Consider the following 24,059-nt stretch of genomic DNA (forward strand, 5'->3'; position numbering starts at 1 on the left):
CATGGGAACCTTTACCAAATACAGATTTCAGATTTCAGCATATACAGATTTCAGAAGCTCACTCTTCAGCAAATAAATTATATGGGACTTTAATTAAGGACTTCATGTAGGACTTCAGCAAATAAAACAATTGTTTTATCATATAGGACTTCAGCAAATAAACACATCTTCAGCTTCTTAGAAACACATCTTCAGGAAATAAATCATTAACAAGCATTCAACATACAAATTAAGTAAACTAGAGGACTTTAATTCCTGTAGGAATCAAATTGCCATATCATTTTTACTCGACAAAAATATTCAATGAAAGCCAGGAATAACAAGTTCAAACAATAGCCCTTTAGCCATTAATTCTTCACACAGAGCTCTAGGTATCCATTAAGCTAAATCTAGAAATTCATATATGTTGAACTGAACAATGAGGAATTGAAACATAACCTACCAGTCTCAAAGGAAGCCATTTTCTCTAGCATCAAATACTAACAAATTTAACTTCTAACTAGATAAGTAATAAACTGCGACCAACGACAAAACCATGGATTAAACTACATTTGACTACATTTGATGCTGTTAGAACATCAAAAGCATGGATTAAAATCTAAGCTGGGACAAACGATACAATAAATGGTAACCAGAGAAGACTGTCAGCACAGATCAGTGAGAGCAGAGGTGACATTCAACATAACCAGGGGCCAAAATATTTCAGTTACTATTCTCAACCACCAAATGTATGAGCAAGAAACCAAGAACATAAAGGAACTAACCCAGAAACCAATTCACAAAACTATGGACAAGAAAATATACCTATCTAAAGAAAGTCTGCGAAGAAAGTCTGCCCAAGACAAGCCAAACACCACAGGCTACAAAATGGTAACAAAAACCTGAGCAAAGGAGAGAACCCAAACTAGCAGAAAACCCAAGCAAGAGATCTCAGACAAAAATAACACACAGTAATGAAAATCCCCAAATCAATTTATAAAAAGAAGAAGAAATCAAGGGGGAAAAAGGAGCCCGAAACCAGATCAAGGGAGAACGAAAGGGAGAACGAAACCAAATCAGTGTAGAAAGGAGAAGGGAGAACGAAAGGGAGAACAAGTGTAACAGCCTGATTTTAGGCCTAGTCGGAGCAGTGGTTTCGGGACCACAAATCCGGCAAGGAAAAATTTAATTTTCTTATATTTTTATGGTCTACGATTTCACGGAATGATTTTGTGAAAATTTCGTTCGAAAATTTCGACGTTTGGGAACTCAATTTAGTCAAAAGGACTAAATTATAAAAAGTGAAAAAGTTGAGTTCTACATGTTAGAAGTGTTCAATTATTATGAAACTTTAAATTGGAGGTCCTTATATGGTAATTAGACCATTGGTTAAGTTGGTAGACAAAAATGGGCATGAGATAAGTGAAATAGGAATTTTTTAAGTTAGGGGCAATTTGGTAATCTAGTAATTAAAATGAATTAAAAGGGAAAAAGATGGCAAATTGTGCTCATCTGGAAAATTGTGCTCATCTTCTTCATTTGGACGAAATCAGCAAGGGGGGAAGCCATTGTTAGGGTTTTCAAGCTTCCAAGCTCCATAGTAAGTGATTCTAAGCCTCATTTTTAATGTTCTTTACGTTTTTGGAGTCATGGTAACTTGATTTTGCTTATTCTAGCAATAATTTAATCTAGGATTTATATTTGGAAAAATACACATATGTGAAATGTGTTTATTTTGATGTTTTATGGTAAAATATGAAGCTAGAAATTATGTTAAGCAACTTTTGCTAAGCGATTTTGAGTGAAAACAAGTAAAACGACGTAATCGATAAAAATGCTAAATGTTCATAAGTAAGTGTTAGAGTGGGAATTTGATGTTGCCATAGAAGGGAAAAATGTTCATCATGTCATAATAAATAAGAATAAGGGATGAAGTTTAATTTACGAGCTTTGGGGGAAAAGTGTAAATATGAAAAAGTTCAGGGGCAAAATTGTAATTTTTCCAAAGTTTAAGTCAAGGACTGTTTTGATAAATGTGAGTACTAAATAAGTCAAATGTGTTATTATAGATCAAGAAAGAAGTGGAATCGACCTTGACCAGAGAAAAGAAGAGATTAAAGACTAAATTGCTAAATTTTTATATTGTTACATCAAAGTAAGTTACATGTAAATAATAGTTATATTTTTATAAATTGTGAATTATACTTGATATGTGAATTAATATTCAATGTGGAAGGAAAATTATTCATGAATTATTCAAGTGATAAAGTGTTGAAAACAAAGTGTTAAGTGTAAATTCCTGGTTGAACATAGGAATAGAAGTGGATACAAGTGACATGTCACTAGAGATCAGTGTTACAGTGTTACAGTGAGTCCGGGTCTTTGGGTGATCTAGCATGTGTTGCGACACTGACGACTTGTGTGAGCAGGCCTGTGGACATTTCCAGTGTTATTGATCAGTGGTAGCTTCGGCTACATATCAGTGGTAGCTTCGACTACATTTCAGTGGTAGCTTCGGCTACATATTTGTGTGGCACTTATGTGCTAATTCTCTACGTATCTGTGTATATTCCGAGTGTTCAACGGGAAATTGACTAAGTGAAAATACATTAGATCATGTAACGATTAAGTGTAATTGAATAATGAATATATGTATGGAATTGAATTGAATATTGACTTGAAAATGGAAAAGTGAATTTTGAATTGAATAGTGATTAAAAGTGAAAAAGTGAAATTATGAAAAAGTAGAATTAGCAACAAAATAGTTTTGGACAGTAACAATAGTGTGACTTTGAAAAATCACCAAAAATGGTGGAAATTGAATTAGAGAGTGAATAAGATATGAAATGAAAGCTTAAGGAGTCTATTTTTACATAAAAGAAACAGAGAAAGAAAAAGAGTTATACATTTTGAGATATTTGAATTTTAGTGAGGCAAGGGTGGATTGATTTCAGAATCCTCTGTTCTGACTTTGGAAAATAATTAAAAATTGTAAAAAAATGATTATAAGTTTTAATTTATATGATTAGAATCCTTAATGAGTATATTTTCAAAGGGAACAAACGTAAATATCATCCGAGTTCTGTACAATGAGATAATTCATTTTTAGTGAAGAGAGGTCAGAGATGTTGAGCAGTGAAACAGGGGTGACTTTAAAGAATAAAATGTACTAATTGGCCAAGTCAAAAATTCTGAAAATTTTATGGTAAGAAGACATGTGAGTATAGTTTCAAGGGAAATTAACAGATCTTAATTTGGAGCTTTTTAGCTTTGAATAAAAATGATTTAGTGACTTTGACTCAAATAGACAGCTTTGAATTTAAATATAAGTGAATAGTGAAATTATGTATAATGCTATTTAAGCATGTTTTATACATAAAGGATGTAGAATGGAGAGGAGGAGGAGGACAATAAAATGTATGAAAGAATTGTGTATAATGGTCATTTGCCCGATTATAATTGGTAAATGTTAAATTGAATGGTAAATACGTATTGGTACTGAAGGAACTATTGCGGTATTGAAAAGCAATTGATCAAATGTTTAAGAAATTTAGTCATGACATATATATATATGTGATAATAATGATATATGGATGATTATATCATTGAGTTGCATTGATTAATTCGGTTTATGTGATGGAAATGTCAATAACATTTGCCTTTGATATGTGATGATCATGGTTTAAGCTCATATGGGAAAAATAAAGTTTCATAGTATGAGAGTGTGGTATTGAAATATATATATATATATATATATATATATATATATATATATATATATATATATATATATATATGGATTGAGAAATTGATTTGAATTGTGAACATGAAAGATTGTGAATTGAATAAAATGGAAATGGAGCTTTAAATTACATGAGTAAGTATCGAGCCTCGTAGGCCCTATTTGTTATGAATATAATATTTTGAGGATATGTTGTAAAGAATTATAAAAGTATGTTAAAAATTTGAAGAGTTTAAATTTGAATGAAATTTTGTAACTCGGTTTAATACGTTTACATGTGTAAGTGTTCTAGTAATGCCTCATACCCTATTCCGGAGTTGAATACGGGTAAGGGGTGTTACAACGAGAGTGTAGAGAAGGGAGAACGGGAAAATGTCTTACTGATTCCAAATCGGTAAGACGTTTTCCATAAATTGGGGCCTAATTTTACCCGTGTTTGTAAAATATTTTCTTTTAGTATTTCATTTTTCACCAACCAAACGCCGGAAAATTCGAAAAATATTTTCTGAAAAATATTTTCCACCAAACAAACGGAGCCTTAGTAAATTCTCCAACCATCACATCATAAAATTTCATAAAAATAAAGTTTAAACCTTCCCATTTAAAATTTAATGATACAATATATTTGATACACAAAACTGTAATGAACCAAACCATGCCATATGATTAAAAATAAGTTCTAGAAGTTATTTTTAAATATAATTATATGAATTAATACATAATAAATATACTGTCAATATTCCAAACTTAATCATATAAACCCAAACAATCTTCGCAATTAGAAATGTAATGAGAAAGGACCATAAAAGTGATGGGCCTGGCCTTATATTCCTACCTAAAAGTAGGCCCCTAACTCCCAGTTTCTAGCTAAACCAAGGAAGTATGGTTTTCAAATTTCAGTTTATGGGGTCTCTGTACATATTATTTGGGCCTCACTCACGACCCGCTATGTAATGGCATGCATATTGATTTTTATTCTTGGGGGGGCATTCAAAGTCACTGTCTCATATATGCAGTAAGTCTGTTTATTTTTCACGAATTTAAAATTTAATCATTGTATTTTTATTTTTAAAAATTTAATTTTTTACTTTTTAGATTTTAAAATTTTAGTTCAGTTATCAACCTGCTAAAATTACTAACGTGACATTTTAAAATAATAATAAAATACTCACTTGATAATCATGTAACTAAAAAGATGACATTACAATAAGAAAGAATTTAACAAAATAATTTTAATATCTTAATAGTTGGATTTATATTTTGAAATCTGAAAAGTAAAAGGACTAAATTCATAAAATAAAAATATATAGGTTAAATTCTAAAATTACGAAGAATACAAAGACTTATGACATATTTTTAACCATAATATAATTACATCCATTTTTTCTGAGATTTTTCATATTCAGTATGGTCGCAATGGGCTGAGGCAGATTTTTACCCGCCTTGGTCCTGATTCGAATTTTCACTCCCAAACCTCAACTCCTATCCAACCCTAACATTTAAAAAAAATAAACATTCTCCAACATGACTCTAAATTTTCATAATAAATTTGGTTCATTTTATTTATTTTTTATTAAATTGCTTCAATTTGTTTTTTTGTGCTAAAATCTTTGCTATAAAACAATAATTATTCATTAAATGATATGCTGAGTTAGATGTTTGGCAATGCAATTAAATTGCTAACAAAATTTTATTTGCTTACTTTATTTATATAATATGTATATTAGAATATTAGTTACATGCCTCGAGTTCCGGGAATTGATGGGTTGCATGTGTTTTTCTTCCAAAATAATTGGAACGTGGTGGAGAGAAATGTTTGCCCATTTGTATGTCATATTATGGCGAGGGGCCATTTAGATGGGTGGCTCAACAAAACCATTCTTGTTTTGATACTAAAGAAGAAGGTTTCGGAATCAATACAACAATTTCGTCCAATAAATTTGTATACAGATCATCACAAAAGTTATTATGAACATATCGAAGCGCTTATTCCCTACTTAGGTCTCTCTAAATTATTACAGTTTTGTTCTTATACGATGATGTATTACAGACAACATTATCATTGCCAATAATATCATTCATTCTATGTATAAAAAGTTGGGAAACAATAGTGGATAGACATCAAAACTAACCTTTGATCAGTTGCGTGCATACATATTAAAACATTGAATTTATAAAACAATTTTTAAAACCCGATTTTACTGTAAACGTACAGTGTCAGTTGTAATATTTATAATTCCGCTGAAACACAAAGTATTCCAAGGGGTTGAATCCAAAAGAAGAGGCGGTTGAGCAATAACTAACATATACAATAGCGTCTAAGCGACTACTAATGCGATTTTATGGTACGACAATTCATAAAAAGATGAGTTTGCAAGAAAATTAAATATTCTACTCTATGGACCAAATTGCAAGAAATGTAAAACTAGAGGGACTATCCAACAACTAACTAATGGGGTTGGTTGACTTCGATGTGGTTCACAAAATCTCAAAATATGGACATAAATCGCGTAAATTACCGAGTGACTCCATTTTATCTTCCGATCTCAATTTTACCGACTTAGACCAATTAGGTCTAATTTATCTTCTGATCTTGCCTGTTAATCCGAAACTAACGAACAGGTGCGCGACAATATTACCTTCTGGTCTCACTTTATCTTGATATTCACTTAGGGGCATCATTATCTAAGGTCTTAGTTCTATTCAAATTAGTCCAATTTGTTACGATTTAGTCATTTGTCAAAAGGACGTTAGTTTACCCACATCTCCATCAACCAACCTCTTTAAAGGTTTAACTACACATGCTTAAAGTAAGAAAAGTAAACATAAATATGGAAAATAAGGCATCTATAAAAGTAATGCTTGAGAAAAATATAAAATTATTTTTATGTAAGAAAACTTAAATAGCATGAAACCAAAAGCATTTAACAAAAAAAAAAACAAATGCAAGAAACATAAAAGGAACAAGCTTTAATAGATTTAAAGTAAAATAAACTGAAATATATTAAACTTGTAATGGCCTAAATTCAAGGTTATCGGAACAGTGGTTTCGTAACCACAAATCCGATTTAAAGAGAATTTTATTTTAATATTTTTGCATGAATATTGATATGATAGGAAAATCGTACGAAAATATCGATAGAAAAATTTTACCGATTTAGTGGTTAGTTAGAAAAAGAAATTATTGAATAAATTGGGTAAAACAAGGTATTGAGACCTCGATATCATAAACCTGAGTCGGAAATATTTTTATAAAAACTTATGAAGTGTTAGTAATATGGTATTAAAATTTCGTTAGAAAATTTCTACGTTTGGGTAGTAAATTAAGTGAAAAGGACTAAATTGAAAAGGGTGTAAAAGTTACTAGAAGGATTAAATAGCTCAATTGTTAAATGAGGAGGGACATAAATTGCAAATAAGCCCACAAAGCGATATTTTGGGCGGCATAAGCTGAGAAAAATTAGGAGAATTGGTGAAATAAGGGCAAAATGGGAAAATAACAAAATTTATTAAAATAAAATTGGGAACAACTTGTAATATCTAGAATTCTCTTCATATTTTCTTCATTATCATCAGCCAAAAACGTCCTAAGGGTTTATTCAAGCTGGTATTTCATAATTTTTGCACCAAGTGAGTTAATCTTTGCCTTTTTCTTGTAATTTTCTTCATTATCTAGACTTTGTCATGTATAGAGTTTCTAATTTTCTCCACAAGGCTGTTGACGTTTTCTCTGTAAGCACCTCCTACAACACATTGTTCGTGAGACACAATTGAATTGTTGATAGAGCCTTCTCATCAAGCTCTTCCCATTTTGATTGCTCTAGATTTTCGGGCTTTTTCCCGGTAACAACCTCTTTTAAGTCGCTCTGTACTAGAATATCATCCGAACTTACCACAAACTGAAATTTGTGATCCCGTTGAAATTTTGGTATTAGTATATAGAAGGAATTGATAAAAACTTTGGTTATATGTTTAATTATGTATTAGTCGAATATGAGATCATTGAATTAGTCTTGTATATGACCTTTGTTATATATTTCATAATAGGTAATATTATCATGTATGGATTCGATTTTGGCTAATTTAAGTGTTAGTCAAAATGGTTGTTATGTATCATGCATATATCTATATTTGTGATGAGTTAATGAAAAAGTCGAATTGTGTTTGATATATGGGTTTGGTTCTTTAAAATGTTTTGCCTTGTTAAATGTTTGAGTTAAGTTGATAGTGAGCATTGTTAAAGCATAAATATTAAATACATTTGCATTTGGCTCAAGCTTTGGAAAATGATCAAATGAATAGTAACATATGTTAATTATTGATAATGAGTAGTTTGAGTGCATGCCTATATTCAGTCAAATAGTATGACATTATGGTGATGTGTTTGTTTTAATATTTAATGACATGTAATACTTTTTTATTTAGTATTATTATTTATGCAAGTAAGTTAAGGAAATTGGTAATTATGTTTTGAGGTATTACTATATATACAATGAGTAATGCTAGTTAATAGAACATGTTTCATGAATCTTTGCCGCATATAATATTAATCAATGTGTTTCGATACATGCTATATTAGATGGTAATAAATGCATGATTATAATGTAATATTCAAATTTTATAAGGTGATTAGTTAAAAATATGAAAGTTGTGTATTGTCCGGTAATGCCTCGTTACCCCATTATGGTGGCGGATACGGGTTAAGGGTGTTACACTATAACATTCTGTCTTTATATGACCCAACTTCTTTCAGTAGTTACATATATTATTATGATTCCTCGACTTCGATCTTGACTTAGATTTGTTCTGGCCTGAATCCTTAGACTGTTGTCTGCCTCTAGCAACCAGAACTGGGGATTGACTAACAAACTTGCTACCCGAACCTAACTCATTATCGAGTTTTTCCTTACTCGACAAGTTACCTTTCGCATCATCAAATGAGAGTTTATCTCTAGCTTAGTCTGATCTCCATCATCTATGTTAACCTCGACATTCTTCAAATCGTTCAAAAGAGTAACAAATTGATTGATGTGACACTTAAGGTTCTCACCTTCGTCCATACTGAACGTGTATAGGTGTTGTTTCAATACTAATCGATTAGCTAAAGACTTTGTCATGTATAGAGTTTTTAATTTTCTCCACAAGGCTGTTGACGTTTTCTCTGTAAGCACCTCCTACAACACATTGTTCGTGAGACACAATTGAATTGTTGATAGAGCCTTCTCATCAAGCTTTTCCCATTTTGATTGCTCTAGATTTTTGGGCTTTTTCCCGGTAACAACCCCTTTTAAGTCGTTCTGTATTAGAATTATCGTCATCCGAGCTTACCACAAACTGAAATTTGTGATCCCGTTGAACTTCTCAATATTGAATCTCATTGTTGCCATCTTGAATGAGTTAATCTGCGAAAGTTAAACCAAGCTCTGATACCAATTTATTAAGGATAAACTCGTAAAAGTAACGAAAAATAACGAAAAGAGAAGAAATTTGGGCACATAAATATTTACGTGAAAAACCCTCAAAGCGAGAAAAACCATAGCCAAAAGAGGTACTCTAAACCCAACCTCAACTATTTTTAAATTTAATTCACTCCAAATTTGATTTCAAAAATAGATAAAATCAGTCTAAACTCTTCCGTTTCAAAATTTTTATTACGTTAATGTAACATTTAATCAAGAAACTTCTTACCACTCGACTTGACAACTACGCAAACTCTAGAGGTTTACTAGAGGGTAAAATAAAATAAGGAATCTGGTATTATTATTTACATTAAATATACAATTCATTTATCCAACCCATATATGACACGTTACTTTGACCTCCTGATGAAAAACCAAGGGCATAAAAGCTTTAACAGGTTCCATTAAAAGGGAGAAGAAAAATAAAAGAAATATTTCCTTTTCTTTTATATATTTAAAAAGAGAAAAACATTGAAACTACTCCTCTGTACACTCTCATCTCAGTACTGAGATTAATCAAAAATGGAAGATCCGAAGAGTTTGGTTTCTTCGGAGAAAAGCACCGGTTCTTCGAGCTCGGTTTTGGGCACGATCCAAGGCCTTCCCTATCGGACCAACCAAATCACTGATTCTTTCAATTCGGTTCTAGCCATGATTCAGGGCCTTCACAATCATCATCATGATCATCATCGTTCAAATCGGACCAATCCCAGTTCTCCTCAGTTCCCTTCGAAACAACCCAAATATTGGCCAGTTTTCGGTCCTCCCGACGAGGACCTGATCAGCAGTTTACCAGATTCTCTGTTGCAGGAAATCCTTTGTTTTTTACCCATCGAAGACGCTATCAAAACCAGCTTTTTGTCTCGACGATGGAGGTCTCTGTGGACCCAAATGCCCACCCTTTCATTTACTCGTGAATGCTTTGCTTCCAAGCACGCTAAACGTGCTGCCTTCGTTAACGAAACGCTGGCGCGCTTCATTGGTCCCAAGATTAAGAATTTCCTCATCAACTTCAAATTCGATGAATTCATGGATGCTTCCCTCGATGAATGGGTCCTTTTTGCTACATCCCACCATGTCGAAAAGCTCTCTCTGCTTCTCGATGGTGGGTTCCTTTATGCCCCGTTTGCTGAGTGTAAACCTTACAGTTTGCCTCAGTTTCTGTACGTGAATTTTTCTCTGAATGTGTTAATTTTAAGACAATGTGTTGTCTCACCCACCAGCCAAGTTTCTTGGCCAAGCCTTAAGGTCTTATCTATAAACTATTCCAGGTTGGATACTGAGGCAATTGAATATGTTCTGTCTGGCAGTCCCAATTTGCAGAAATTGAAATTGCATAACTGTGGAGGGGTTAATCGAATCAGTTCCATGAGTTTGGAGGTTCTTGTGGTGGATGCAATCTATGAGCCTCATGAGAAAAATGAGTTAGTGACACAGATTTCATGCCCAAATCTTCAGTCATTGAGCCTGTCGGGGTATATGTACCGTCGAACATTTAGACTGATGCATGCTTCGTCTTTATCAAAAGCCAATCTGAGTTTTGTGATGACCATTGACAAAAAAGATAAGTATGATTGCAAAAAGCATCGGTCCATCTTGAGGGACCTCCTAGAAAAGCTTTGCCATGTTGAGGAATTGACCGTCGGGACTTGGTGCCTTCAGGCAGGTTCACTGGCTCACTATTCTCTGTACATGCATGCTCTACACTATACATATTCAATTGATTTAACTATGTACATACATCTTTAAGAGTTGAAAGTCCAAAGAGATCCTCAAAAAGGCTTTGAACATTGGGGATTTACCATTCGTTCTTACTTTGTTGATGTCATGTTGCTTTTCCAAATTGAACTGTCATCAATCAACATGTTTGTTTTCATCTTGATATAGTTCCATTACATTCTAATGATCATTTTTTCCTTTTGTCTTGTTGTGAAAGGTTTTATCAATATGGGAAATAAAGGGCATATCTTCTCCATTGTCGAAACGCCATTGTTTGGTACTGGAAACTGAAATATGTGAATGGGATATTCCTGGGATCGTGAATCTGCTTCACAGTTCACCTTATCTGAAGAAACTGGTGATAAATTTGAATTACTGTGACAACTCTAAGGTAAACATCATGGCTTCTCTTTCATTGAATATATCAGATATGCTGCATATTGAACAATGGGAAATCAGTGAACACTAAATAGTGGATTAATGACCTTGATTCAATCTGATAATGGATTAATGAACATTAAAAGGTTTCCTCATTCAATGCAAGATTTAAGACAAAACCAAGAAATGGAAATAAACTTCAAAGCTTTCTTGTATCCATACTTAACAATCTGAGAACATCTTTTATATGATGTTGTGCTTCAAAAGACATCAGATATTGTCATTCCAATTAAACTAAACTTGCAAGTTATGTTCTTTCTATATGTTTTCTAATTTCATGCTATGTTTCCTTCCTATCTTGTTTGAATACAATTTCTGCTGATGTTATTTCTTTATGTTTTCTCATTTCTATTTCTTTTGACAAGTATAATGTTTTATTTCTTTTCAAGTTCCAAGGACTGTGAAGTATGAACAATAGGCCCTAAGACTGGTATAGTTGGGCCAAGTTAAAAGACAAAACAAGAAATTGAAAAGGCCCACTGAAAGTGGGTTTACTACCTAACAATTAATGGAAGATCACAATTACATGCTCTTTACAATGCATATTATGATTGATGAAAGACACATAGCACCTAACGACACACACAGTCTTGCTTGAAATTCTCTAATTGTGAAGACCTAATGTGTACTTTTTGTCTGGTTGTAGTTTGAGTTTGATCAGACCTTTTTTGACTCTTATGAATTTGATGGAGTGGAATTCCTGGCTTCAGCTAACTGGATTTTCAAGTGTTTTCTGCAAAGTCTAGAGGATATTGAGCTAACTGGTTTCCAATCAAGTTCTTGGGGGTCCGAATTTTTAGTGAGGTTCATGAGATTTCTGCTCAACAACACAAAAGTGCTCAAGAAGGTGACTATCTATGAACAGGGTGGCACTCTTCTTGAATCCTGGCAATTTTCTGGACCAAACATGAATCCTGAATTGGAAAGTGCTAAGAGAAACCAGATTCTATTGATCCTGTCAAGTGGCTTTCTCTTAAATGCCAATATCCCAGATCTTAATTCTTTCAAGGATTTCCTTTTATAAATCCAGGTTTTATCAGAATTGGTTCTTTTGATAGATGAGATTTATCAGGATCAGGATTCAAATCTCAGCGTCTGCAATTTATTTGCCTTTTACTAGTTAGACTAAGTCTCCTTTATACCATAAAAAGAATAAAATTCCTTTTTTCTTTCTTTTTCTTCTAAATTACATCATAGATGCAATTTCGTTTTCTTTAAACAAAATAGTAGTTTAGCCTGAACTGTGGAGTTAGAACTCAGAAGAAGCATATCAGGATGCCAAACCATTTCTTGGTATGTTTGTAGTGTTGGACAATGACGGGAATGTTGAACCTTAGCAATATTTTAAAAAAAAGAAAGAAAAGAAAACTGTTCTTTTTTAATTGGAGGGAGTATATTTCTATTTGAAAGCACAAGAATTTATTTATAGTATAAATTATGAACCAGAAAGAGACGGGCAATAAAAAGACCAGACATCAAACAGAAATAGCCTGCCCTGTTGTAGTATTCTTAAAATTCTAGGTTCTGTTGTGACACATCTGCTTGAAGGCTTACGTGGCTTGACAAGTAATTCATTAGCAGAAATCTCCAAGAGAAGCTCCAAACTGAATGAAGCCGGTGGTCTGTTCTGTGATCCTGCTTTTATTTGGTATTCTGATTCGTGGTTTTCTAAAATGAAGTCATTCTTATTCTTGGAAAATGAAATATATATATGTTTAAAAAATTATTTAGTTGATAAAATAAAAAAGAAAGAGTTTTGGAAAATGAGAATATAAAAACTTTAAAAAAAGTTAAATCGGAAAAATTGAAAACAAATGTTTTAAAATTTAATTGATGAATATATATATTTTCAACATCCAAGACTTACCAAATCCTAACTTGATTTCAGTCCACACAAATGAAGGAGCTTTTTAACAAAAAATTTATTTTATTTTATTTTTATGTGGTCACTTATGTTTATTTAAACTAATTCTATTTTACTATTTAATAAAAATATACTTTAACTAATTACTATTATTTATCAAATTCTGATTTTTGGAATGCTCACAGCAGAACACAACCAGTATGCCAAGAGATGCTGAGTATTGTAAAAAAATTAGTACTAAATTTTTCATGATTGAAAATAGTTTTTTTCCCTTTTCATTTAATAAACATATTTTTAATTTTAAGAAATTTAAAATATAACTTTTAAATGAAAAAAAAAACCAGAATTTCTTTTTCAAATCAAACGTAGCTTAGATTTGAATTTCAGGTCTTTCCAAATATTTGACGTAAAAATCTGTAACTTGATTCTCCTCTATGGTATTGATGATAAAAGTAACGTATTGGTCGTTGTCCAATGTCCACTACGGGCATATGTCCAATGCCACTACGAAAGTTAGGCATATGCTAAAGACGAAAAGAGAATATACCGTTTAATCTTTTCTATCTACATTCCAAATACTAAATCCCATAATCTATGTCAGTAACATATTTTATATACTTTTTCTTTTTGCAAATAATAAATGTATCAAATTTTAATATCAATATTTGAATTTAAGTTGGGTTCATTTTTTTAATTATTTAAATTTGAATTGCAACGATGTTACTTGTTGTAAGGGTGTGTTTGCAATGAATTTTGTTGAACAAAATCATGTTTAAGTATATTTTAAATATCTTATATCTTTTTTATTTTCTTGAAAAGATTATTTTCACATTTTTAAATATATCAGGTTCATGTTATATGTTAGTTCAAAACCTTTTCATTTATTTTAAAAAATTCAATTATATTAGGTTCATAATCTCTTTTACCATTTCCTTTTCCTATAGGAAGAAAATAGGTTGGTATTATAAATGTATATGATGAAAATAAACAAATTTTAGTACTATGAAAATAGATAGATTTCACAAAACTAAAGACATTAGCCTAATTTTAGGGGTTTGTTTATAATTAAAAAAATTAAGTAATGAATTTAAGATATGTAATTTCTTTCGTATATTATTTAAAATTAGATTATCAATTTTAAAATAAATTATTGAAATATTAAAATAAAATAAATTGAAAAAAATCTAAATTTAGTATAGATTGTTAAAAATTAATTTTTAATTTTCCAATAAACTATCAACTTAAAATTGAAATATCTACAAAAGAATACGTAGGGACAATTATTGTCCCAATGCCATAAAAAACAACTTTATTCGTGTTAAAATAGATTTGTTGAAAGTGGTTAACAATTTTTCTTTCTTTATAAAATACAAATGGATAATCTCAACATTATACAACAACTTTAATTCAATTTGTAATTTGATACATAAATTTTGATTTAGTGCAATTATGTATACAAAACTTTAACTGTAGTTCAAATGTATAAGTGAAACTTTAATTTTAATTCAATCATACAAATTTAAAGAAATAAGTACATCAATTTATTTTCATATTGAATAAATATAATTATTTATATATGTAATATATAAATATAAAATGATGTTGTATCAATAATTATGATAATAATTTATGAAAATTGAATGAAATTAAAATATATACAAAATTACATAAAACTAAAATTTATTTATAAAATTACATATGAAATCGAAATTTATAATTTATATATAGTATTGAGATTTACTCCATGAAGTTTTTAGAAGAATATTCCATGGAGGGAAAAAAGATTTCCTTTTCTGTTTTATATTTTGTTGACGTGGATTTTTCATATCGAAAGTCATAAAGTTCTCTCCGAGCAGCCAACCAAGGAAAGAAAAAGGCAAAAATCCTTACCGAATTTTCTGGCCATTATAAATAACCAGAAACACAGGCCTCCGTGAATTGAACTCACCACCATTAACAATCGACTACTACACCGCGCCTCCATTTCTTCTTTGATCAGCGCCAATTAACCCATTCAATTTTCTACTGTAAGCTTTTCTTCTGCAAATTATTTTACTGAATTTTCCTTTAAAATTTATCTTGATATCTAAAAATATAGATAATAGTAATATTTGCAGTTTATCTTAAATTACAGTTTTTTTCTTTTCCTTTTAATTTGTGAAATTCAGGCCTAAGTTCAATGTTTTTCTTGTTAAGAATTGATCTATTTCGATTTGCAAGGTAATTAATAAGTGCTTCTTTCGCTTTTCAGCGGTAGTATTTCGAGATTAATGTCTGATTGCTGAAACATCGATGGCCAAACCTTTGAAGAAGTTGGTTTCATGTGTTATTCTTGATCTGGATGGTACACTTCTTAACACTGGTAAGCTTAATTTCTTCATATTTCTTTGAAATTTTGTTCTTTTTTCTGCTTCTTAACACGTTTTGGGTTGATAGCTTTTCTTCTCTTCCCCCCCCCCTTTAAATGCATTTTCAGATCACCCGCTTTTAGTCTCAATTATATGAAATAAAAGAATATATGTGCACACAGACATACTTTTGGGTGCTCCGATTATGGACCCAATTTTAAAATATTTGAGACTATTGCTTTCTTGATGTTTTGCAACTATTTGCTTTTGAGTATTGATTTATATAGTAATGATTTGTTTTACTTTCATGATAGATGGTGTAGTAAGTGAGGTTTTAAAAGGATTTTTGGCTAAGTATGGGAAACAATGGGATGGAAGAGAAGCTCAAAGAATAGTAGGTAAAACACCATTGGAAGCTGCTGCAGCTGTAGTGGAAGAATATGGTCTTCCTTGTGGAAAGGAGGAATTTCTTGCAGAACTTCATCCAGTATTCTATGCACAGTAAGTCAGGTTTTATGTGTTTGCTGTTAGGCGTGGAAATAACTTGAACTGGTACAATGTTGAGGCTCTTATTTATGTACTTTGTAATTGTAGGTTGTGCAACATTAAACCTCTTCCAGGTGCCAGTCGGCTACTTAAACATTTGAGTGGTCATGGTGTGCCCATGGCTTTAGCTTCAAACTCTCCAAGGGGAAGCATAGAATCCAAAATTTCTTATCACCAAGGTTTTCTTCATAGGAACTTCTAGTGACTCTTGAATCTCTTATTGGAGCTGTCTACTTAACCTTTACTTTGCAGGTTGGAAAGATTATTTCTCCGCCATTGTTGGTGGTGATGAAGTGACTGCAGGGAAGCCAAGTCCTGAGATGTGAGTTGCATCAGTATATGGTCTGATCTTCTGTTAGATATATTTTCTCTAATGTGCAAATAAAATTCTAGCTTTTCTTTTTTGTTTTACCTTATAAAAGTCTAACACTCTCGATTTCCTATTAAAGATTCCTGGAAGCTGCTAAAAGGCTAAATAGAGAACCTTCAAGCTGCCTAGTCATTGAAGATTCTATGTAAGTGGCTTCCACCTTTATTAAGGTTTCCTGGCTAATATGTTCTCTCTTTTGATGATGCTCTATTAGTTACACTTTCCATTTTGTAATAATTTAAGTTAATTTTTTACCCAGAACATGCTCTGTATCTATTATTTTGTTCCTTGAAACAATTCCTTAATTTTTTATACTAATTGTTCCTTGAAATAATTCATCTCGTTATGCGCACAAGTATTTAAATGTTCACGATAGCAGCTGGTATTTTTTTTTTTTTTTTGCAAGAGAAATTATAGCTCTAATTAATTTATATGGATGACAAAATGAAATGAAAAAGGTAGAAAGAAAGGAACTCTAGCTGTCTCAAGTCCCTAGTAAATTTCATTGCTCTAGCAGTCCTTTTGGCAACTTAGGAACATTTTGAGCTAGCCTTTAAGTATTGAAAGCATGCCCTATTTTTCCTGACTTATTGTCTTGCAACGTTTAGATGTTTTGTTGTTTTTATTAATTAGCACTAGCAACTCGTAAGCATATGACATAGTTTTTTCTTTCACTAATACTGGGAACTTGCATTGCCAGGCCAGGTGTTACAGCTGGTAAGGCTGCTGGAATGGAAGTGGTTGCTGTGCCATCTGTTCCAAAACAAGCGCATCTTTACACCTCTGCAGATGAAGTGATAAACTCTCTGCTTGATTTGCAACCTGAAAAGTGGGGCCTACCTCCATTTCAAGATTGTAAATCTCTTGACACCTACATCTTTGTATTACATCATGGTTAGTAACCTTTACTTGTAAACAATAATCATGAGAAAATGGTGTTGTGATTGCAGGGATAGAGGGAACTTTGCCAACAGAACCTTGGTATATCAGTGGTCCCGTCATTAAGGGATTTGGCCGTGGCTCAAAAGTTCTTGGGATCCCTACAGGTATATAATAAACTGTTTGCTAAGCTAGTCTCTGTCTTTACGCTATTTTGGCCTTTGTGTGGGAAGAAATCACACAGATATCTACCTGTAACTCAGACCCCTAATAACTTAAAGAGTCTTTGAGCCATGTTGCTTTGTTATAACATCCAAAGTCTTAGACATTTGTTCCTATTTCGTCTGTTTTGCTTCGTATCCTGTTCTCTTACGTTTCTTTTTTCCAGCCAACTTGTCACCCAAAGGTCACTCAAGTCTCCTTTCAGAACATCCTTCAGGGGTATATTTTGGTTGGGCTGGATTGTCTACAAGAGGTGTTTATAAAATGGTCATGAGCATCGGTTGGAACCCATATTTCAACAATGCTGAAAAGACTATAGTGAGTGCAATAATAACTTGGATGTTAACCACTGTAAGTCTTATTAATGATTGTAACTCTTTATTTTCTAAACATGATTCATGCTGCAGGAACCATGGTTGCTTCATGAATTTACAGAGGACTTCTATGGTGAGGAATTGCGTCTTGTCATAGTCGGCTATTTACGACCCGAGGTATCATCCAAAATAGTTGGCATGCCTTTGCAGTTGTCCCTCCCTCCCCCAAAGTTGTGCTTTTTAGTGACAAGTTTTGCATGCTAACAGGTTAATTTCCCATCCCTCGAAAGCCTGATAGCGAAGATTCATGAGGACAAACGAATAGCAGAGAGAGCCCTTGATCTTCCATTGTATTCAAAGCACAAGGATGACCCATATCTAAGTAGTTCTTTGCACAGTGAAAGCAACCATTCATGATCTACTGGATTTTCAGTTTTCATTTGGAAAGAAACTAATTTGTGAAAATATTGTTTCCTTCTTTCATGACGAAGCCATTCAATACGAACACAAGGGCCATCAGCCTTTATTTTTAGATTGGATGTTAAAGAGACTATGAACATAGATCAAGTTTTCAATCTGTTGTATAAGTCGTTATTGTCATATGAAAATATCATTTGCTCCCCTCCGTGCACGTTTATATACTATTTTCTTCATTCATGTACTCGTATTCATATGGCAAAAAGTACAGACTTTTTCTTCTTTTTGATAATCTACTCTGTTCATTATACCTAAATAAAATTTTAACTTTTAGCCCAAATAATTTTAAATGGTATTCAAATAAGTTTTAAAGCTTATTATAAACCAATATTTTTATCTAGGTATAATAAAAGTATAAGAATTTACTTAAAATACTCAAAGAGGACAAAAGGGAAAAAAGGGAGTGTATTGTGGCGAAATATGCAATTCAATTAAAGTTTAGAGGTTTCTAAGCAAATTAAGCCAAAAAGTCAAAAACCTAGAAGAAAGAGAGGATAAAATAATATTTATTGTCCAAGTTTGACAATTTCTTTTTACTTTGTTCTTAGAACTTTTTTGATCACATCAGTCCTTAATATTCTTTTTTTTAATTTGGTCTTTGAACTTAAAATATTCATTTTAATTGGTCTATGAACTTAAATTCCGTTAAAGTATGATGATGTGACATTTAAAGATTACTCCACATCATTACTTGAAAATTTTAAAAATATTTTTTGTATATTAAAGATTTTATATAAATTTTTTTGAACTTTTAAGTGATAATGTGATACAATTTTAAAAGTTACACGTCACCAAACATGGACAAAATTCAAGTTTAGAGATCAAATTAAGAATAATAACAAAGTTTCAGGACTAATGTGGAAAAAATATTCTGGGGCCAAATTGGAAAAGTTGTCAAATACAGGGATTAACTATTGCTTTGTCCAAAAAAAAAAGTAGTGGCAGGAGTGGCAAAAAGACGAGACAAGTAGACAACGCCACACTCGCGATTCCAAGCTCCTCTTTCTCAAAGCTTTAGTGTTTTGGCGGCAAAATGGGAGAAGAGGAGCGAGAAGAAGAGAATCAGCTACCAAGCTCCCAAATCGAACCAACGGAAACCTCAGAATCTCCAAAGCAACAGGAATATGAGTGGCCTAAGATTAGATTCAGTGTTCCTCCCTACAGAACTTACCACTTTCATAATCAGTTCAGAACTGGTCCCAACCCTAACAATTTTCTCAAAGGCGTCAAATGGTATTTTTCCTTCCCCTTTTTCCACCTTCTCCTATTCTCTTTTTCCCCCATTTTATTTTGAGTTGTATGGGTTTGGTCTTTTGCAGGTCTCCTGACGGCTCCTGTTTTCTCACCAGTTCCGAGGATAATACTCTTCGCCTTTTCTACTTGTATTTTTTTCTAGTACTTCTTTTTAGCCTTTCTTTTATGGTTTATTTCGTGTGGATTTTTATTAGTTTTTGTCTTCAAAATTTATTATTAGGCCGGATGATGGAAGCGCTGATCAAATTACTGCATGCTCTTCAGTCTCTGAAGAAGGTAAATTTCTTATGTACTCCTTATAACAGGTTGTATAGGAAAAACCAGTGTGGCTCTTTTTAGATTTAGTTTAACACTGTGGTTTTACTTCTATACGTATAGATTCCTATGCTGCGCAACTTGTTGTGAGTGAAGGGGAATCTGTTTATGATTTCTGTTGGTATCCATATATGTCAGCTTCAGGTGCTTTTCTTATTTTTTCATTTCTTTTTTCAGTAAAGTTCTTTAGTTCTATTTTCATTTGCGGTTTAAATCTAGTCCTATGCTACTGCAATGTTGTTCAATGTAGATCCAGTTACCTGTGTGTTTGCTACCACTACCCGTGACCATCCGATTCATCTTTGGGATGCTACTTCTGGCCTGGTAATCATTCATTTCGATCTCATATTTGCATTTATTGAATGAGATAATGGTTTATCATTTAAAGACTTCGATAAAACTTGATGATTATGTTGTATCTAGCAGCGAGCAGGCAGAGTTTTATTAACCATTTGCATTTACTAAATTTGGCATCTTAACTTTTACAGCTACGTTGCACCTACCGAGCTTATGATGCCGTGGATGAAATCACTGCTGCATTTTCAGTTGCATTTAATCCTGCAGGGACTAAGTAAGCTAAAACATCCGCATAAAAGCATCATAATTTGCTCAATTTCTTTTCTGTTGAATTGAGTTCATATGTTTTGAGCTTGAAATTTTTCTCTTGAGATTTTTGAAAAATATAAAATTTCAAACTTATGTTTTCTCATGTACCTTGTTATTCCCTTTGGGGAATGCTCCACTTTCAAAGGAGTTAAATCAGAACATGGGCATTTTCACTGGCTTCCACTGATATTGCATTCTCTATTTCTTTATTCTTGTAGGGTATTCGCTGGCTACAACAAATCTGTTAGAGTGTTTGATGTACATCGACCTGGTAGAGATTTTGTACAATATTCAACACTACAAGGGAACAAAGAAGGTCAAACGGGTAATTTTTGTACTGAGCTAGTTAATGATCGCACTGAAGCTAAAGCATATTGTAATGATCTTAGCATTGGACTACAGGTATTATATCTGCAATTGCCTTTTGTCCTACTCACACTGGAATGCTAGCGACGGGATCTTACAGCCAGACTACTGCAATATATAGGGAAGACAATATGGAGCTCTTATATGTTTTACATGGACAAGAAGGTGGGATAACGCATGTAAGTTAGCATTGATTCCCGTCACATGGTTTTATTTATTATACTGGCTAGGAAAGGCAAAATGTTTTTCTTTTTCACCTTTGTTTCAGGTGCAATTTTCAAAAGATGGCAATTATCTATATACTGGAGCCCGGAAGGTAACATTCTCTACATAGTCCTCATTCCATATACAACCAATTAAATGAAAGGACAGATTTTGCTTGCCCTTTTCTCTTTCTTCGTTCTTGAGTGATACATACAATCTTTGTTGTATAATTAGAGATTATCCCTTTCTTATGAAATAATTGAAGGATCTAAAATGCATTTTGCTTTTGTATACTTATATATGATAATAACTTAAAACACTTCTAACGCGTTGATTAATTAAGCAATATTAATGTTTAGATCAATGCCATAGAAAGGTTGTTGTATCTCAAATCAGTCTTTAGAATGCTTGACTGTAGTGTAATTTTACCGGTATCTAAACCACCAAAAGTTAAAGCAGAATCCTTTCCTTGATCGGTTTCAAAAATGCTCCATGAATGGTATTATGATTTGTTATTTGTATGAATAACTCTGTTTTTTCATTCCCTTCAAACTTTCCATTTTGATGAAAGTTGCTCTAATCATTTAAATTTTCCTGTCTGAAAATACCCTAAATTGTAATGGCATCACCAATGCTTAACATTGACGGTGTCTTTTATCAATTCATCATTTAGGATCCTTATATTATGTGCTGGGACATAAGAAAAGCTGTTGAAGTTGTCTACAAGTAAGTAATTTAATCTTATAGATGCTGCTGCGAACTTTTTTTTAATTTTTATTTCTTTTGAAAAAGAAAGCAAAAACAAAGAAATATATATAGATTCAAGCAATCAAGTAAAAGAAATGAATTTGAGCACACTCGTATACCTCAGAAATGAAATAGTTTTGAATGCATTGAATTTTAATGCCTATAATCTTGTTTGTGGCTTCAAAATAACCACCATAAAAGTGGATATACCAATTTTTGTACGTGGTTTTTAGTCTTCTTGACTGCAAGTTTTAATTTATCATGCACACTTTTAGTGACAAAATTGAAGTCCATGTCTTATTTACACCTTGTTTGCAGGTTATACAGATCATCTGAATCTACCAACCAACGAATAGCTTTCGATATTGAGTGCTCAGGTCGGCATCTTGGTACAGGTGGCCAGGTAAAATTTTGTTTTTCATCCATTACTTCTGATCCAAATTCTAATGTCAATGCATGATTTATACTCTGCTGATTTCTCTGAAAATTATTTCCAGGATGGTCTTGTTCATATTTATGATTTACAAACCGGGCAGTGGGTATCAGGCTTTCAGGCTGCAGCTGGTTGAGCATTCTGCATTTCTTTAGGAAGAAAGTGATTCATTTTTTCTTATCTTGAGAAATGATTGATTTCTTACCAGTTGTAATATAATCTACAGATACCGTCAATGGTTTCTCTTTCCATCCTTTCCTGCCAATGGCTGCCTCTTCATCAGGCCACCGAAGATTTCAAATTCTCGAGGACGATAATGAGGATTTGCAGTTGAGAGGTACTTTCAGTTACATCAATAACTACTCCTTTCACAAATTCTTGAGGACGAATAACTTATTATTATGGTTTTCACTCACTTGTTCCGTTTCACAAATACTTTTGCACTGTGACAGAATTAAGGTGGTGTTTTTTTTCATAGACGCAAATGATATCTGTCAATGATGCCATTCTGTATTGGATGTAGGTGAGGAAAATTGCGCTTCTGTTTGGAGTTTCTCGTATGATGTTACTGCTGGAGAACAACCTTGAATGTTGGGTCATTTTGACGGTCAATGGGAACATAGAAAGGGACCCCCATTTTTGTAACTAGGTGAACATGCAAGAATGTCATTTTCGTAATTATGGTACTTTGTCACATTTAATACAAACATTACGGCGGTTGAGCAAAATGTTTGTTTTCTTGGTTCAAAACATATGCCCATGGCAATGATAAGCGCCACCATTTATAACATTGTTGTGGTGGAATGTAATGTTTGATCTCAAAGGTACTTCCATTTCCCAAAAATATCAAATGTAAAACAACGCTTTGTCACTGCAAGTCTGACTCAACTCTATCTGTGTCTAAAACGCAGGAATTGAAGTCTGACTGATATTTTTGATAATGGGGCGGCTCCTAGAATTCAGAGCCACACTTGTCATAAAAAGAAAAACCAACCTTTTTTATTGATATTTTTTATTTTGCTTGGAATTATGTGTAGCACCTCGTTTTTAGTAAAATCAGAACAATAATTTCGGGATCACAAATTTGAGTCCGAAAGAAATTTTATTTTAATGTTATTTTATTATCTGCATTATAATTAAAATATTTTATGAAAATTTCATAAAGAAATTTTACTGATTTTATGTCTAATCGATAAAAGACTAAATTGCATAAAATGCAAAAGTTGAGTTCTACTAGTTAAAAGTATAAAATAGCTATGAAATTCAAAATTTGAGGTCCTTATATGGCAATTAGACTATTAAGTGGAGTTAGTAAATAAGTATGATGATTCATCCATGGAAATTTAATTAAGGAAAAAGATGAAATTGGAAAATAAAAGATGAAAAGATGATAAATTAATAAAATAAGAAAATATCATCATTTTTCATCATCTTTCCCAAAATTAAATCCATGGAAACTCTAGTTAAGAGAAAAGAGCTCAAGCAAGCTTATTTAGCTTAATTGGGTAAGTATTCTTATTCCGTTTTTTTAGTAATTTTCATATTTCCGAGATCGTAATAGCTTAATCTAACTATTTCGGGGATTAATTTGTAAAGTTATCAAAGCATTAAGGTTTTTTCATGTATGGGTATGCATGAATTATGAAATTTATGGTAGAAAATGAAAGGTTTTGATAGGTAAACAACTTTTGTAAAGTGAATTTTTATGAAATTATGATTTAGGGATTAAATTGAAAAGATGTAAAATTCATGAAAAAATTCTGATTTTTGTGAAATA

At 32.3% G+C, this 24,059-nt stretch overlaps 3 protein-coding genes across 3 annotated transcripts; all 3 read left to right on the forward strand.

Moving 5' to 3' along the window:
* The first annotated feature begins 9,614 nt into the window (after window positions 1-9,614).
* On the forward strand, window positions 9,615-12,510 carry LOC105768846 (F-box/LRR-repeat protein At3g03360). The gene is made up of 3 exons (XM_012589063.2): window positions 9,615-10,842; window positions 11,117-11,290; window positions 11,984-12,510. Exons 1-3 carry the CDS (start codon window positions 9,703-9,705, stop codon window positions 12,359-12,361), a joined length of 1,692 nt encoding a protein of 563 aa, XP_012444517.1. The 5' UTR covers window positions 9,615-9,702; the 3' UTR covers window positions 12,362-12,510.
* A 2,529-nt stretch (window positions 12,511-15,039) lies between these two features.
* Window positions 15,040-18,501, forward strand: LOC105770260 (bifunctional riboflavin kinase/FMN phosphatase). The gene is made up of 11 exons (XM_012591378.2): window positions 15,040-15,228; window positions 15,453-15,563; window positions 15,864-16,050; window positions 16,144-16,274; window positions 16,348-16,417; window positions 16,545-16,610; window positions 17,166-17,320; window positions 17,416-17,511; window positions 17,733-17,884; window positions 17,974-18,057; window positions 18,148-18,501. The coding sequence occupies exons 2-11, from the start codon at window positions 15,494-15,496 to the stop codon at window positions 18,295-18,297; spliced, it is 1,161 nt and encodes a 386-aa protein (XP_012446832.1). The 5' UTR covers window positions 15,040-15,228; window positions 15,453-15,493; the 3' UTR covers window positions 18,298-18,501.
* An 818-nt stretch (window positions 18,502-19,319) lies between these two features.
* LOC105770818 (uncharacterized) lies at window positions 19,320-23,159 on the forward strand. Its single transcript, XM_012592173.2, has 14 exons — window positions 19,320-19,590; window positions 19,677-19,739; window positions 19,832-19,887; window positions 19,990-20,070; window positions 20,177-20,250; window positions 20,415-20,497; window positions 20,751-20,857; window positions 20,935-21,077; window positions 21,167-21,214; window positions 21,776-21,828; window positions 22,168-22,252; window positions 22,347-22,413; window positions 22,509-22,619; window positions 22,806-23,159. The coding sequence occupies exons 1-14, from the start codon at window positions 19,391-19,393 to the stop codon at window positions 22,868-22,870; spliced, it is 1,236 nt and encodes a 411-aa protein (XP_012447627.1). The 5' UTR covers window positions 19,320-19,390; the 3' UTR covers window positions 22,871-23,159.
* Window positions 23,160-24,059: the final 900 nt, after the last annotated feature.

The sequence above is a fragment of the Gossypium raimondii genome, chromosome 5, assembly GCF_025698545.1.
Source record: "Gossypium raimondii isolate GPD5lz chromosome 5, ASM2569854v1, whole genome shotgun sequence".
NCBI lineage: Eukaryota > Viridiplantae > Streptophyta > Magnoliopsida > Malvales > Malvaceae > Gossypium > Gossypium raimondii.